Source organism: Erpetoichthys calabaricus, chromosome 9 (genome assembly GCF_900747795.2).
Source record: "Erpetoichthys calabaricus chromosome 9, fErpCal1.3, whole genome shotgun sequence".
Classification (NCBI taxonomy): domain Eukaryota; kingdom Metazoa; phylum Chordata; class Cladistia; order Polypteriformes; family Polypteridae; genus Erpetoichthys; species Erpetoichthys calabaricus.
Window position 1 is genome coordinate 98,256,917 of NC_041402.2, and position 18,187 is coordinate 98,275,103.

An 18,187-nucleotide genomic window follows, 5' to 3' on the forward strand; every position below is an offset into this window, starting at 1 on the left:
ATCTTTAAATGCCTATCTGACATCCTTGGTGTCACAATCCCTCCTAACCCATTAACAGCTGTGTTTGGTGTTTAACCCCAGATGGGCTTAAAGTGGAGAAGGACAAACAAACTGTAATTGCCTTTACTACACTATTGGCACATAGACTTATCTTGCTCAACTGGAAGAATGCTAACTCTCCTATTCTAAGTCAGTGGGTAACTGATGTTATATACTATTTGAAACCAGAAAAAATCAAATTCTCACTTAAAGGATCTGTGCAGAACTTTTTCCGAAACTGGCAGGATCTGATCTATAACATTTTAGAATAAGCTTTTAAAGCACTGAGGATTTCTCCATTTATCATTATTCACTTATTAATTAATCTATTTCTAATTTTTACTAGCTTTAAGTTTTACTCTTTCTCAGGGGTGGGGGTTGATTTGTTTTCAATCTTATGTTTGTAAAAATTGATTTATTTGTATGGAATGATGTGTGATTTTAATAAAATCAATAAAATAAAAAAAAGGAACCTTTTGCAGCCAGGGCACAATATATGGGTGTGTTGTGATGTGAGATTTTGCATATAACTTAATAAATATTTTGTGTGTCTTTATTTGTAATTTAGGCAAAGCAAAGTAACTTAGTGTGACTTTGGTGAGAGGCATTCGTGTTTGCCCCCTCTTTTACGACTGAGTTTCTTTGAATTTTACGACAGAGTGGGGGGGTGGGGGTGGGTGGGGTGGTGTGCTTTAACCAGTTTGGCGAGTGTTTCTCTGCTAAAGTCTTTCAACCCCCGCAAGGAAGTCTGGTTACTTTAACATATGGTCTTTGGGGGTGGCAGGTTTTAAGATGTTGTATTCCCCCATTGCTCTGAAGTATGGCTGTTTGGAATTGGCTTGGATCAGAAGCTTTTAAGTACCATGATGTCCTATTGGCTCTAGGGGTTGGACAGAGAATCTATAAATCTGCTTGCTCAGCCACATTCTCTCTGTCTCACCAACCAACATATGATGAAGAATTATCTTTCTTACCAAACTGATGAAGACCATCACACCATGAACTGAAAGGACAACACAATGGAGACCACAGCTTAGTAGCCATTTTGGAACAGGCATATAGCCTGTTCTGAAGAAAGCTGAGCAACAGTGATGCCTTAACTAGAGACATTTTAAATAACTAACAAGTCTGTGTGCTGCCTGAAACTACACATCACCATTTAATCAGGTTGTATGGTTGCCAATATTCAAATGTACTTTGCATATTGTTATTATTTATGAATATTACCAATAATACATTGTTTTATGTGTAACTTAATTCCTGCTTGTCTTTTTTACTACACCTAATTGCCTTTAGATATAGAAGGGAAGGTGGGGATAAATCTGCGAGATTAAATACCTTATAAACAGTGGTAAATCTGTGAGATTAAGCATTTTGACAAAGGCTACATATTAATAATACAAAAGGAGAAAGCAGAGCAATATACATTACTCTACCAAGACAAAACAGGGTGGCTGCCCCAAACCTTTTTTGATGTACCCGTGTCTTTCTTATCACCTTATATTCTTATTATATATATATATATATATATATATATATATATACAGTGGTGTGAAAAACTATTTGCCCCCTTCCTGATTTCTTATTCTTTTGCATGTTTGTCACACAAAATGTTTCTGATCATCAAACACATTTGACCATTAGTCAAATATAACACAAGTAAACACAAAATGCAGTTTTTAAATGATGGTTTTTATTATTTAGGGAGAAAAAAAATCCAAACCTACATGGCCCTGTGTGAAAAAGTAATTGCCCCCTTGTTAAAAAATAACCTAACTGTGGTGTATCACACCTGAGTTCAATTTCCGTAGCCACCCCCCAGGCCTGATTACTGCCACACCTGTTTCAATCAAGAAATCACTTAAATAGGAGCTGCCTGACACAGAGAAGTAGACCAAAAGCACCTCAAAAGCTAGACATCATGCCAAGATCCAAAGAAATTCAGGAACAAATGAGAACAGAAGTAATTGAGATCTATCAGTCTGGTAAAGGTTATAAAGCCATTTCTAAAGCTTTGGGACTCCAGCGAACCACAGTGAGAGCCATTATCCACAAATGGCAAAAACATGGAACAGTGGTGAACCTTCCCAGGAGTGGCCGGCCGACCAAAATTACCCCAAGAGCGCAGAGACGACTCACCCGAGAGGTCACAAAAGACCCCAGGACAACGTCTAAAGAACTGCAGGCATCCCTTGCCTCAATTAAGGTCAGTGTTCATGACTCCACCATAAGAAAGAGACTGGGCAAAAACGGCCTGCATGGCAGATTTCCAAGACGCAAACCACTGTTAAGCAAAAAGAACATTAGGGCTCGTCTCAATTTTGCTAAGAAACATCTCAATGATTGCCAAGACTTTTGGGAAAATACCTTGTGGACTGATGAGTCAAAAGTTGAACTTTTTGGAAGGCAAATGTCCCGTTACATCTGGCATAAAAGGAACACAGCATTTCAGAAAAAGAACATCATACCAACAGTAAAATATGGTGGTGGTAGTGTGATGGTCTGGGGTTATTTTGCTGCTTCAGGACCTGGAAGGCTTGCTGTGATAGATGGAACCATGAATTCTACTGTCTACCAAAAAATCCTGAAGGAGAATGTCCGGCCATCTGTTTGTCAACTCAAGCTGAAGCGATCTTGGGTGCTGAAACAGGACAATGACCCAAAACACACCAGCAAATCCACCTCTGAATGGCTGAAGAAAAACAAAATGAAGACTTTGGAGTGGCCTAGTCAAAGTCCTGACCTGAATCCAATTGAGATGCTATGGCATGACCTTAAAAAGGCGGTTCATGCTAGAAAACCCTCAAATAAAGCTGAATTACAACAATTTTGCAAAGATGAGTGGGCCAAAATTCCTCCAGAGCGCTGTAAAAGACTCATTGCAAGTTATCGCAGACGCTTGATTGCAGTTATTGCTGCTAAGGGTGGCCCAACCAGTTATTAGGTTCAGGGGGCAATTACTTTTTCACACAGGGCCATGTAGGTTTGGATTTTTTTTTCCCCCTAAATAATAAAAACCACCATTTACAAACTGCATTTTGTGTTTACTTGTGTTATATTTGACTAATGGTTAAATGTGTTTGATGATCAGAAACATTTTGTGTGACAAACATGCAAAAGAATAAGAAATCAGGAAGGGGGCAAATACTTTTTCACACCACTGTATATATATATATATATATATATATATATATATATATATTTATATATATATATATATATATATATATTTATATATATATATATATATATATATATATATGAAAACTGCACTTCTACAACTCAGATTGAATTGTGTCACTTTCAATGTAAAACATGAAACATCTGAAACCACTGTATGGAGATGTGGCCATAAAAGAGTGAGTGAAGACTTAAGGGTCCAGAGATCATTATGATAGAGTTTCCAGTTGGTGACAATATACTTTTAATGGTTTTATATATTCTGTATGTTGTTTCAGTAAAAGGAGTTATCTTAATAAATTAATCTTCTATCAAATTTATCTTTATTTTGTTATAGTATTACAGGGCAAACTGGCCAACACATAGGGAAAATATGCCAACTCCATAATAAATGCAGTGGGAAAAAACAGTATAATACACAATGCTTAATTTTATCATTTTATTGATATTGATCATTTTATTGATGTATATCAAGAGAGAATTTATCTTGAAGAGACATTGTTTATTTGCATATTTTTCAAAAGCTTTATATGGCATAAAGTGATGCTTTAGTTTGATTGTTATACATCACATGACACTCTTTTGATGCTTATTTGCTTACACCAGTATGTAACATATAAATGTTTATAGAGTATTATTATACAGTATTTATTAACCAAGCTTGATGTCAGGATGCTCTGTCTTCTGAGTGGTCTTTTATCAGGTTAGTCAATAATTCAAGTAATCACTTTGCTTTAATGTAATGTCAATATGATGACTTTCTTTTTTTTAATGTTAAATTTGATTGATGGTGCGATCTATTGAACATTGTCAGTGATTTTACCTTTTTACAGCATGTTAAAGTATTTTAATAAAAATTAATATGGTAAATGATATAGTATTAAAGATTAGATGAATTTAACAAAGGGTAGACTTTCTCAATTAAACTTTGGAAAGAACACAGCATTCAAGTATTTTATCAATCAAAGGTAATAATGCACTTAAACACTGAAAATGCTAATAAGATTATTAATGATTTACCTACTGAACCACTCAAAAGGCAGTATGATAATTCTAAATGAAAAGGGACAAAAAGTCTGCTTGATGAAAATACAGCTATCCTTCAGGCAAAATGATCTTACATTAATACACATTCATTAAAATATTTAAGAAAAAAATCAATATGAAAAATAAACAGCATTGATGTGAGTAATATTTTAATCCATGTGTTTTTTAGCGCTGCATCATAATAGTAAAGATACCATGATGCTACAGACAACATTAAGTAAATATATTGCTGGAAAATGAAAAATAGCATAATGATAAAAGATCATGGCATTCTTTCAGCTTCAACATCAGCAATTAGCCTGATGTTTCATTACCATTTTTATCTTCAAATAACCTTTATTACATGATTAAATATTAAGTATGAGATTGTCATATACTGAGGTTTCTAAATAATTTTTGTTGAGTAATATGTTTAGGTCTACCTAATCTTTCTTTCTTTCTTTCTTTCTTTCTTTCTTTCTTTCTTTCTTTCTTTCTTTCTTTCTTTCTTTCTTCTATATGCAGATACATGATTAACATTACTAAGGTGGGCTGGCGCCCTGCCCGGGGTTTGTTTCCTGCCTTGCACCCTGTGTTGGCTGGGATTGGCTCCAGCAGACCCCCATGACCCTGTAGTTAGGATATAGCAGGTTGGATAATGGATGGATGGATGGATGGATGGATGGATGGATGGATGGATGGATGGATGATCAACATTACAGTTGTGTGAAACTGCGGATTTCTAATATGTCGAGGTAGTCCGAACACAGAGTGATTAGACAAAAAAGTCAAAAAATATTTATGTTCACACTTTATTGGTTTGTGAACAGCAAATCATAAAAAGTTATCTCAAATGCTAATATTGTATTAATTAGGAATGGTTCAATTCTTAAACATACAATTATTAAACAAATATAGTCCTAGGGCATGCAAACAGGAGAAGCTCATCTACTCCTCCTAAAGCTGAGGGTTGTGGGAGTGTTTCAGGCTTGTCCAAGCAGGAGGAGACCTCAGGGCTGACCCAGGATATGCTGGAGAGAAGATATCTCTCAACTGCCCTTGGAATGCCTCAGTATGCCCCTAGAGGAGTTGGAACAGATAACGAGGAAAAGGCACGTCTCAATACTTTGCTCAGACTGCTGCCATCATTGATGGATGGCTGTAGTCCAGTTCTAATTTTTTAGTTCCATCTAAAACTTCATTTAAAAACATTGCTAAACAAGTTTACTTGCTTTTGCCACAAACACTAGTTTTTTCCTTCTGAGGTAATTTTAAGAGATTTAATCACAACAATGGAGTAGTCAAAATCCAAAATCCAAATAAATATAGAGTTAAGTCCAGTATATTTGTCCATATTTAGTTGACAAGCTCCTCGTGAGTGTATCTCATATGAGTTTGAGTCTGCTAATGTCTCATTATCACATATTATCCTGTTTACATATGTTATTTTTAGGACTGAGCTCATTAAGAACCTAAAAATTAACCCATCAATGGTGAGGTCAACAGTTTGCAAAGTAGTATTCATAATCTTTGAAAGCTACAGGTTTCCTGTCAAGATTTAAAAATAAGGATAAGGCACAATCCTACATAAAAAAGCACAGGCATATATAATGTTTGTGAAAATGTGTGTATCAAAGGACAAGACTTTCAAGGAACTATATGGAAATCAATTCATACAATTCACATTGTGATATTGTGCCCAATACTATTTAATTTAACTGGAATAGGCTTGGTCCCATTAATAAAATATTTAAGAATAATTTAAACAGACTGCAAATTGCATTTTCCTCTCATCCATATATATTAATGATTATGAAATTTTTAAGTTTGGGTAAACAATCCCTTATAGATGCTCTATAATGACCTTATGAGATCCAGGAGTTCAGAATTCATATTAGAGTGATTGGAGCTTATTAAACAAGATTATTTTTTTGTCACAGACTGCATTCCTTGCTAACAGAAATTAAGTGTACTGTGAATTGGCTGTCCAACCAGTGCACTAATAACCAATGAAAAGAAGATGAAAGACATTAGCAGAAAAAAATCAGTGTCAGCAGTGACCAACATTGCACCCAATCCTCAGTGACATTGCATTGAAATGAGCTTCCTTACTTCAGTAGTGTCCAAATATGTTCATTACAACCTGGAAGAAGTGCATTTAATATATTTGTTACACTAGTATCTTCTCCTCAGTGTCCATTTTTATTTTCAATATAGCAATAAACGTTCTTTTAAAGCTGAAACATTTATATAGCACAGACACCCTGAGGGGTACGTTGAAATTTTCCTAAACAGAAACAGCTTGTTTCTGCTGTGAATAAAGTGTTTAGAAGCAAGCAGAATTTTATGTCCCCTATTCCATTTTGAACGTGTTGTTAATTTTTCATTGCATTTTGTTATTTTCATGCCACCATTTGGTTAATTGAGGTTGCCATCATCTTGCCTGTTGTTTTTGGCAACAATATTCCATTGCCATCTTGTGAATAACAGAAATTGCAACACATTAACACTACTGTATTTAACTTGGTGTTTTTATGATTCTGTCATCCAGGATTTTGGATTCTCTATTAGAGTGATTTATCACTGTGTTTCTTTTACTTCAAGTTTAGGTTAATGTTTGGCTTTGGTTTCTCAAAGATATTGATCTTTTGGTATTGATCCCTTCATGTTGTTCATTCTGCATAGGCATTTTGTCTGTTGATTTTTTAAAATCCTGATCCATGATTTCAACCCTGGCAAAACAATTGTGTCTTGCTTCCAGATGGATTCTTCATTAAACAACCGTTTTAAACAAACACATTTTGCTACAAGCAAGACAAAACTCATAACAAATAAATACAGATAAGTTCATTTCTGTGTATAAAATATACATATTTAAATTCTATTATTAAGCAACATTAAACTTTATGGCATTTAAGGATAGGCACATTTAATTTAGTTTAGTCTCTGATTATGATATTTGTTAGAACTAAACAGCAGAAATGATTTCCCAGGACCAGGACTGGGAACCACAGATTCAAAGTAATTCAAGTAAAATTTCAATATATCTTGTCTTTAAACCAAACCACTCCAACTTATACACCTTCATAACTTGAGATGCAAATAAAACATGAATGGCATATATTTGAACATCAGCAAAACAGCTTTCTTGTGCTAGATGACAAACACTTAAAATGTTAATGTTCACAATGCTTATTCAGGCTTTTCACTTTTATCACCATCTCTCTCTCTTCTTGCCTAAGCTGAGATGGTGATGGCAGGATTTTCAGGTGCAGAAGTAAACTGAAAGAATGGAGCAAAACATATAATTTAGAACAACAGTTGTTTAGGAAATACTTAGAAGAACAATTAAAGAAACTTAAGTAAACATTAAATTTTCTCTAAAACTACAAATAGAAGATCAGTCTCTTTGCAAGTGGGAGGTGTCCCCATCTTGGTTAACTCTAGAACAGAATCCGATACCTCGTGTTCACTTACCCTCTCTCCCTTTTTATTGTGTATAATCTAAGACATTAATTCTACAACTCTCACCCATACTTAAACATGTGCTGCAGGTTTGGGTTCAGGTGGAGTGTATGTTTAACCCCATTCCGAAGTTTTATCCATATTCACCTATTTTTGACAATTGTGCCCTTAATATCAGGGTTCATCCAACCACTTTCCCTGTGTGGTATAATTCAGGTATTTGTATATTAGGTGATACTGTATCTTTGATTCCAGTTGCCTTTCAGCTATTATGCAAGGAATTCTCAATCCCAAACATTTCCTTCTTCTTCAATATCCCAGTAAGATTGGCTATCAAAGCACAGGGCATTGTTATATCTGCTTCTCTAACAACACACCCATTAATTAAATTTGCCTTTGAACCTGGTTCTGATTCTAGACTTGTCTCTTAATTTTATGATGTGCAATGTAGTGCAGCAGTTAACACATTAACTGTTCAAAAAGTCTGGCAATGGGATTTGTTGGCTACTACAGAGATTTGTTGTGATACCATTTTTGACAGCATAAAGGTCTCGTCTAGAAATCCAGATTATCAGTATGTGCAATTTAGATTTGTTCATTGTATATAAACAGTATATCACACAACGTAAGCATTCTTTATGGATAAAGCCGATTGCTCACACTGTAATTTCTGCCCATCTACAGTGTCTGGCACTTTTATGCATGACTTTTAGGAGTGCCCCAGGGTGGAGGAATTGTGGAATCTTGTTGTGAGCACCCTTACCTCCATACTGGATATTTGATTACCTGTATCACCACAATTATCAATCTTACCAGAATTTTCCATTTTTCTTTCGTCAATATCTCAGCTACACGAAAGGGTTATTTCTATTGCTTCTATTGCTTTAAAACTTCTATTAGTGTGTCATTGGACAGATCAAGATGTGTATCCTTTAGTCAATGAACATTTTCATTTTATAATCTGATTCTTTTAGACGTTTCAGCTTCAAGAATTAATGGGGCATCAGAAAACAGCAGGAGAAAGTGTGAGGCTAGCACTAATACAGTTTTGCTGTCCCAGGTGAGTGGGCATTTTGGGGTTGGGCTGATGGAGTCTTGGAGAGGATTGGGGGGGGGTTGGAGTGTAAGACCACTCTAACATCTAACATTCTTATGTTTATGATTTTTCAAATATAGTTTGCAATTACTTTTTCTTCAAAATATCTGTAATTTTAAATACTGTATTATTTTCCTTTTTTTTTTACATTGGTATGTATTATATCTTACTCTAAGCGAATAATTGTTCACAAAAAAAAACAGCCCCTTTGCAGTATTCACTAGCTCCACTGACTGTTTAAATGAGGGGAAATTAGCCTTATACAGAGACAAGAGATTTTCTTTTTCTTTATTTATCAAGTTTATTAAACTATCATGGATCAAAAAGTACAGTTGTTCATTCTTTAAGAATGCAATAAAGTTTACTGTCCACAAAAATAAGAAATCTCAGCAACATTTTAGAATAGGGGCTTTAAGGGCTTGATAATGATGCATCTATCATTCTCTTATTCATGTATTAAACAAAACAAAAGCTTTGTTAAGGTCTTGGTAGATATAATAAACTATTAGATACATCATAGGTACTCCCTATTCTAAAGTGTGGTCTTTCTAAGTATTACTACGACCAAACCATGCCTTTGTTAAAGTCTTTTCACAAAGCAGTAACAGACTACTAGATACACCTACTGTAGATAGCCCCGCTTCTAACTGATAACCAAATTTCAAGCTTAGTACATTAGAATTCCAAAAACAGCATGGATGCTGTTTTTATTAGGGGGTCATATGTACAGTGCTTAACACTCTTTAGAAACTGTACTTTTTGTCAGCACAATTTCATTTTTTGATACTTTCTGGTTATAGTAACTAAATGCAGATCTTTTCACCTGCATCATTCCAATTCTAATGTGTGCAGTCTGTTAATGTTGTTGAAGTAACGTTGATTAATAAATTTATGTGTCCTCTTTTAGTATTGTGTGCTAGCACTACTGTCTTTGTATTATGGCTCTCAAATATCTGTGAAATGCATTATCACCTAATATATCCTTAAATGTAATTTTAATATCAGCATCAAGCTATTCCATTCAAAACCTTAATTCTTTAACATTGTTGAAACAATTAAGTGGAATGTCCTGTTCTCTTTGGTTCTGCAGTATTTTTGTAATTGCATTGTTTTAAGGAAAGTATTTTATATCCATATCAAATACAAGTCTGATTGTTTTTCTGGCATATTGAGATATATGATTCAAAGTTCCTAGATGAACAAAAACTCACTCTTTGTCCTTAACTAATTAGAATGTTTGAGGGAAAGAAAGGTGAAAAGAAAATCCTGACCTGAGTTTCTAAAGGTGTTTCTTGTATGCTTCATATATCATTATATACCACGATATATAATATTATTGCCTGCATATATCAACAATTTGCAGTTTCTTGACTATGATTCTTCCCTCAACATTTCTTCATATTTCCCATTAGAGTATGATACTAGATGAAATTTTTATTACTATTTCTAAGTTATTATAGCTCTCTTACATCATTTTATTATTACTTATAATTTGGCTCATGACTTTATTCAAGGTTATCTACATCATTTAAGGAGAAGAATTGGTTACATTTCTTTTGTTTTTGGCTAAACAGAGGGGCCGAGCTGGAAAACATGAGCAGCAGGTTAGGGTGATAGAGAATAATGAGGAAACATACTCACAACAAGGAGAGTGTGTTGAGCAGATGGAAGGAGTACTTTGAGAAATTAATGAAGAAAGAAATTGAGAGACTGAAGGTGGGATGATGTGGGGATAGTGAACCAGGAATTGAAATGGATTAGCAAGGAGGAAGTAAGGACCACTATGAAGAGGATGAAGAGTGGGTAAGCTGTTGGTACAGACAACATACCTGTGGAAGCATGGAGTTGTTTAGGAGAGATGTGAGTGGACATTTAACCAGATTGTTTAATTCAAACATGGAAAGTGAAAGTATGCCTGAGGAGTGGAGAAGAAGTATACTGACCGATTTTTAAGGATAAGGGAGATGTGTGAACTCTAGTAACTACAGACGATTCAAATTGATCAGCCTCAGCATGAAGTTATGAGAAAGAGTAGTGGAATCTAGGTTTAAGAAGGAAGGTAATGATTAGTGAGCAGCAGTATGGTTTCATGCCAGGAAAGAGCACCACAGATGCGATGTTTGCTTTGAGTGTGTTGATGGAGAAGTATAGAGGAGGCTAAAAGGAGTTACATTGTGTCTTTGTGGACGTAGAGAAAGCATTTGACAGGGTGCCTAGAGAGAAGTTGTGGTTTTGTATGAGAAAGTGGGGATTGGCAGAGAAGTTTGTAAGTGTGGTACAGGATATGTACAAGGAAAGTGAGACAGTGGTGAGGTCTGCAGTAGGAGTGATGGATGAGTTCAAGGTGGAGGTGGGATTACATCAGGGTACCGGCTCTGGGTCCTTTCTTATTTGCTATGGTGATGGACAGGTTGAAAGACGAGATTAGACAGGAGTCCCTGTGGACTATGATGTTTGCAGATGACATTGTGATCTGTAACAAGAGTAGGAAGTAGGTTGAGGAGACCCTGGAGAGGTGGAGATATGCTGTAGGGAGGAGAGGAATGAAGGTCAGTAGGACCAAGACAGAATACATGGGTGTGAAAGAGATGGAGGACAGAGGAATGGTGATGATGCAGGGAGTAGATTTGATGAAGGTGGATGAGTTTAAATACTTGGGATCAACAGTACAGAGTAACGGAGATTGTGGAAGAGAGGTGAAAAAGAAGAGAGTGCAGGCAAGGTGAAGTGGGTGGAGAAGAGTGTCAGGAGTAATTTGTGACAGACAGGTACCAACAAGGGTGAAAGAGAAGGTCTACAAGATGGTAGTGAGATCAGCTATGTTATATGGTTTGGAGATGGTGGCACTGACAAAAAGACAGGAGACAGAGCTGGAGGTGGCAGAGTTAGAGATGTTAAGATATGCATTGGGTATTACGAGGATGGACAGGATTAGGGGGTCAGCTCAGGTTGGACGGTTTAGAGACAAAGCCAGAGATGCGAGATTGCGTGGGTTTGGACATATACAGAGAAAAAATGATGGGTATATTGGGAGAAGGATTCTAAGGATATCTGCATGGCAAGAGGAAAAGAGCCTAAGAGAAGATTTATGGATGTGTTGAGACATGCAGTTGGTGGGTGTGACCAAGATGCAGAGGAAAGGAAGATATGGAAAAAGATAATCCACTGTGGCGAACTGTAACGGGAGCAGCCGTGAGAAGAAAGGGAAGGGCATGGTGTATTCTTTCTCTTATTCTAAATTTCCAAAAATGCGGAATTGCTACAAGGAAAAAGTAAGTATACCCCTACAGTTATTAACACTTTAAATCCAAATAATGAGAATCAGGTGTTCTAGATTACTGTAGTTGCCAATGATTAGAGCCTCCTTAGGCAGCATAGAGGTGGGACCTGTCGTATTCAAACTGTAGATATGCATCTGGAGTCTGGTGTCCTCTTTGCTTTTGACGTGTGTGGTATCATCATTCCAAGATCAAAAGAGCTCTCAAAAGCCATCAGAAAGAAAGTGGTTAATGCCTCTGAGCCTGTCAAAGGATTTAAAAAGATGCCAGATTATTTGCAAATCAACCATTCTACTGAAAGCAAAATCCACTTCAATTGGCTTAAATTTTAAAGAACTGCTTATTTGTCCAGAGCTGTCCATCCCAGCAAACTCAGTGCAAAAGCTGATCATTTGATACTAAAAGAAGTCTCCAAGAGTCCTAATATTTCACTGCAGGAACTGCAGGTAACTCTTGCAAAGTTTGTGTCAAAGTGCATACATCTACAGTCAGAAAGAGACAACACAAATTTGACTTTGCTGCCCAAAAAATTGATATTGAACATATAAGCAAAGATTAGGCCATTTTGGAACAATGTGCTCTGGACGTTGCCTAGGCACTTAGGGCCAAAGCAGCTTGTGGTCACTGACTCAATTCTGGATTCTGCATTGTATCAAAGGGTGCTTGTGGATAATGTGAGGCCATCTATCCAAAAGCAGAAGTTGAAACATAAATGAATGCTTTAACATGATAATGATCCAAAGCATACTAGCAAATTCACCAAAGAATGGCTCAAAAAGAAGAAATTATGGACTGGGCTAATGAAAATCCTGATTTAAATTCCATTGAAATGTGCTGGTAGAGCGTCTTGCTACTGATGGAATTTTCAATGAAGAAGTGGTCAAAAATGTCACTGAATCAAAGTCAGATTCTGGGGGGCAGTTATACAAACACCAACAAAAAGTAATTTATGCTAAAGAGGGCAATAACAGCTTCTCAGAAAAAAGGTGTACTTTCCCCTTGTAGACCATTACCTCTGCTGTTAGAATTAAGATCTGATATATTCCTGTTCAAATATATTATAAAAAATCTACAATTTCAGGTGGTGTACTTACATTTTCACATGGTTGTCTATTAATTTGTCACATGAAAAAGCTTTCTACAGTATTACAAATTAAAAAAAAATAACTAGCCTGCTCTTGAACTTTATAATGGAGCTAAAGGGAAAGAAGACCCTTAAACATTACTGAATATGTCAATTTTTTACAGCAAAACGTTTTATATGTGTTGATCCACATCATGAGATTATAGACATATTGCATAGCACAGTGTCCATGTCATTTTAAGAAGAAAAAAAGCAATCCATTGTTGTGAGACTCAGCCATTTTTAAAGGATATTGACTTTTAGCCTAACTTTGCTAAGTTTGATTTCATTCATGACACTGCTTAGAACCACGGGCATGGATTAACCTCAGAAAGTCATTGCTAAGTGCTGTTATTGACGTTGAATGTTGATGCCTAGATGTGAATTGCTGTCTTAGTTCTGTAGACAACTAGACAATAGTAACTGAATAAAGTCGCATGTCAGTCAGTTTGCTTTGTAAAGATAAGGCCGGCTGCCACTGTGTTGTTATTGTCATTATACATAATAAAAGATATTTTGTGAAAGTACTGCTGGTGCAGAACAAAAGGTACAAGAGCTTAGATCAATAATCAACTCAATGTCAATAAAAATAAACACATAATCAACAATATTAATTAAAAATGCATTTATTTAATATTTGTTTAAAATGCATTTATCAAATAAAAAGTTAATTTTCATCAAAACATTTTAACATATGTGAAAATATTGATTTTAGTTGGCCCATTCACTTTTTTTTTCCTTATCTAAATACAGTATACTAATAAAATAGATTCTTTGTGATGAACACAAAAAGGTTCAAATAGTTAGGAGAACAGTTGTTTGTACCTTACTATTAAACAGACGAGGGCTAAGAAAAAAAAGACAACATGATTACTAATCAAGAAATTTAATAAGTAAGCAAGGTAAAAACAAAAGGAGATTAAATTTGCTCATATTTCATTGAACTTAAAACCATAAGATGTATGTTTTTGAATGTCAGAGTAATGTAACAGACAAAGATACCAATGGCAATTAGTGAGACTGCAAAAAGAGTTCTTGGATAAAATATCTAATCATCCTAGAAGTTAAATATCAGCAAGAAGTAACCTCAGATTAAGAAATTAGTTGGAACAAAAATCTCCAGTCAGAGGAATGTGTTGCCTATCTACCTTACTTATTAGAGTAGGACAAAATTAGACACGTTTTAAATATTATCAAGAAATACAAACTTACTAATAACTATTCCAATGATGATTGCACAAATTGCTCCCATTAATATCATCATCTGAAAAAAAAGAATATAAAATATAACATCTGTTTGAGTACCTTCACTATAGTTCCGCTTGATCTATTACATAATGTAATTGTCAATTTCTCTATTTTATATGGTTTCTCTTTTTCTTTCTATAAATAGGTGGTGGCCAAGGACTAGACAAATAGACATTTTTAAGCTCCTTTATTAAAGAAAATACCAAATTACTGTACATAAAGATTAGATGTGTTTGGCCTTCTAACCTGAATACATTGCCATCAATCAGTAAATCATACGTTTTAAGCTTATTAGGCCACCACAAGAGTTAAATACTTCATACCAGTTTACTTACAGTGCTTACTACAGTTGAACACATAGTTTTAAATATTCACATAAGCTTTGTGTCAGTGTGAGAAGATTAAAGTCACTCAAGGCCTTACTCATAAACTAATTTGAAATTGTGAGATGTGTGTTAAAATTATCTCTAAGGAGATAATAACATATAAGCTACTAATATATGCTACTAACCAAACACTGACATCACTTCAGTAAGAGTGTAGGCGCACTGGTCTATGAAGAGAGACCTCTGCCCTACACATGAGTTTGTAAATTTTGATTTGCTCTTTATTCCAAAGAGTTTGCTATTTATAGTCTAGTAACAACCATTTATTTATTTCTCCATCTTAATCAGGGGCCTCATGTATAAACGGTGTGTACGCACAGAACTGTTGCGTACGAACGTTTCCACGCTCAAATCGCGATGTATAAAACCTAAACTTGGCGTAAAGCCACACACATTTCCACGGTACCTACCTGGCGTACGCAGTTTCTCCGCTCGGTTTTGCAGACTGGCGGCACCCAGCGTCAAAGCAGTGCTACTGTTCCTGTGTGGTTACCCTTTCTTTCTTAGACCCACATTCCTGGCGGCTTTATAAATACACTGAAATTAACTGCATATTGTTCATTAGTGTAATGCATCTGATTGTAATTAACCTATAGCAATATAATGGTCCAGGGAATAGCCATAGTATTCCAAATACCATAACTGCTTTAGCATTGTTACGCTCACTGCATCTTCTTCTTCTTTCAGCTGCTCCCGTTAAGGGTTGCCACAGCAGATCATCTTTTTCCATATTACTCTCACTGCACCACTTGGAGTATTTATATCACTGTATCTGAGTGGGGAATCACAGCAGCAGCTGATCGGAAAGAGAATTATCGGTATACAGTTTCAAGCACACACTACCTCAGCCACGGCAAAACGCGTCAAAGCTTTTCCTGTACGGACCTCACGTTTCAGAAACAGTTTCATCCCAAGAACTATAAATGCACTCAATCAGTCCATCAAGTGCTCCTTGTAGAACTGTTTGTACTTATAAGTATAATTACCCCACTGTAAACTTGCACTACAGTTATAATATTGCACAACCTGCACCACTTTATAAAGCGCGTATGATGACGATATCATTTTTAAGATGAAATGCAGCAAAATATGTTGCTCATAGTATACAGATAAAACTTTAACTTCATTTAAATAATCTGTATTGTTAATAATTAAACATGTGAGGACACTGTGCCACAGCGCTAGCTAGTTCACGGATAGCTCCTGCCTTGCGCTGTATTATTGGTGGTGCTGACGCGACACTGGAAGGATAGACAGATAGAATAATTAAACATGTACTACGAAGATATTTCAATGCTCCTTAAAAGTTTTGAAGAATCTGCGTTCTAAGTTTACAGATGGCTTAACGTCTATTACAAAGCTGATTGTGTGGCGATTGGGTATTTGGAAAAAGAAAAGTAAGGACAGGAATTGGAGGTTAGTACGTTTGAAAGAGACAGTACTTCTGTAATAAATTATTTCATCAAAGGTCGCGCATGGCGCAGCAAGCCTCTTGCGTGAGATATGAACAATCACTGCACCACCGTGTTCCCATGTTTAATAACATGCTTTCATTCCTATCATCATGAAAAAGATATCACGTATACATCTCAGTATTTTAATTATTCAGAGAGCTGTAATATCATGAATGTAATGGATTCTGTGTCCTGTCGGAGAAAGAGAAAGAACGGAAGCACGTAGTGATTCACACACATAGAGCACATAGAAGATCAAACACAGAACAAAGCATTTAACGTCCTACTTTAGGTACGATGGGATTTGAGAAACTAGTAAAATAAACGATTTTAAGATGAAGTTTATGATGTTCTACTTTAATGACAAAATAAACTATGTGATTAAAGTGGAAATTTCGAGATTAAAGTTGACATTTCGTGCTTTTTTCCCACTGTGTGCCTATTTTTTTTCTCTGTACCCTAATAAGCTTTCATATGACACTCAGACGGTCGGCTACGAGACGCCTTTTCACGCCGACATTGATATGTGACAACTTCTTTTTTATTTCAGGCACTGTGCGACTTTGTGAACTTGAGCTTTCAAGTTTCTTCGACACTATGTCACTCGATCAACTTTCTTTTGTTGATTATACCACTGTTTAAACCAACAAATAGTACGTTTTTCCTTTGCCTCCACTTGGTATTTGCTGAAATTCTTATATTTTCCCCCGTGCTTTTCCCATTGTCTTTTCACAGAAGGCTATTATATCGATTTGCATATTCAAAGAGGCATAATTCTGGGAGGAGTTGGGGCGGGATAGAAGGCATGTGCACGTGCGTTACTTTTTACGCTCATCGGGATATATGTAGTGGAAGAACGTGAAAGTTTGCGTACGTACAGATTCCTGCATCTGGATTTTTCTGTACGTATGCACATTCCCGCTTTTGTGCTTACTCCATGTTATAGTGTGAGTTCTACGCACGGCGTTATACATGAGGCCCCAGGTTTCGTTGTATTAATATGATGCCCCAGGTGCTATCAGCCCAGGACCTCTTTCGAATATTGGAACATTGACAGTCATAACCAAGGATGGACTAGGGCAAATTTGGAAACGAACAACAAGTTATGGTGCAAATGTTCAAAGCAATTGAATCAGTGTTCAAAAAGTGCAGTGTAAAAATCTTTAAATACATTTTCAATAAAAACATTGTGTGTGGAAGTTAAAATCAATCACTAAATAGTTTGAATAAGAATAATTCTATACATTTATATGAAATACAGTAAAAGCAAGAATATAAATACAGTCTGTAATAGACGGCCGGAGACCTGGAGAAGCAGAAGACCGGGAGAGGGGCAATTACCAACCGTGGGATGCAAGATGGGAGCCCTCCAGGACTGCATGGGATCCACGGAGCTGGGAAGCTCAACCCTGTGGGGACCCATGGCCACTGCTAGGGGGTGCCTGAATGGCTCCGGAACCATGGACTGCAGAATTTACGCCACACCAGGAAGTGCTGTCAGAACATGAATCAGGTACACCTGGAGTGCTTCCAGGTGCCCATGTAGCACTTCTGCCACACAAGGAAATGCTGCAGGAAGGCCATTAGGGAGCACCTGGAGCACATTTGGGTGCAACATAAAATGGGCTGCCTCACTCCATTCAGAGAGATGGTGTTGGGCGGCAGAGGACAGAGCTTGCAGGAGAGGAGTGCAGGCGGCAAAGGAAAAAGAAAATAAAGAGAAAGAAAAGGACTGTGAGTTTGGGCTGTTTGGTGCACTGTGCTGTATGCTGGAAAAAGAAAATTAAACATGTGTGTTTTGGGACATTCTGAGTCCATCTCTGTCTGTGTTCTGGGTGTTTTTCACAAGTTATAATCTGGTTTCTTTCTCTCTCCCTCACACCTTCACTTCT

The 18,187-nt window shown here is 36.3% G+C and overlaps 1 protein-coding gene across 2 annotated transcripts in view; it reads right to left on the bottom strand.

Moving 5' to 3' along the window:
- Positions 1-4,774: 4,774 nt before the first annotated feature.
- LOC114657198 (vesicle-associated membrane protein 2-like) overlaps positions 4,775-18,187 on the bottom strand; it is a 60,413-nt gene continuing 47,000 nt past the window's right edge. The window contains exons 4-5 of one of the 2 annotated variants that reach the window (XM_051931751.1): positions 14,420-14,471; positions 4,775-5,334 (exon numbers count right to left, since the gene is read on the bottom strand). In XM_051931751.1, the coding sequence (XP_051787711.1) occupies positions 5,315-5,334; positions 14,420-14,471 (72 nt within the window). In that variant the 3' untranslated portion in view covers positions 4,775-5,314. Of the gene's footprint in view, positions 5,335-5,914; positions 7,528-14,419; positions 14,472-18,187 lie in introns of those variants that run through there. The other variant, XM_028808937.2, reaches the window with a different exon arrangement.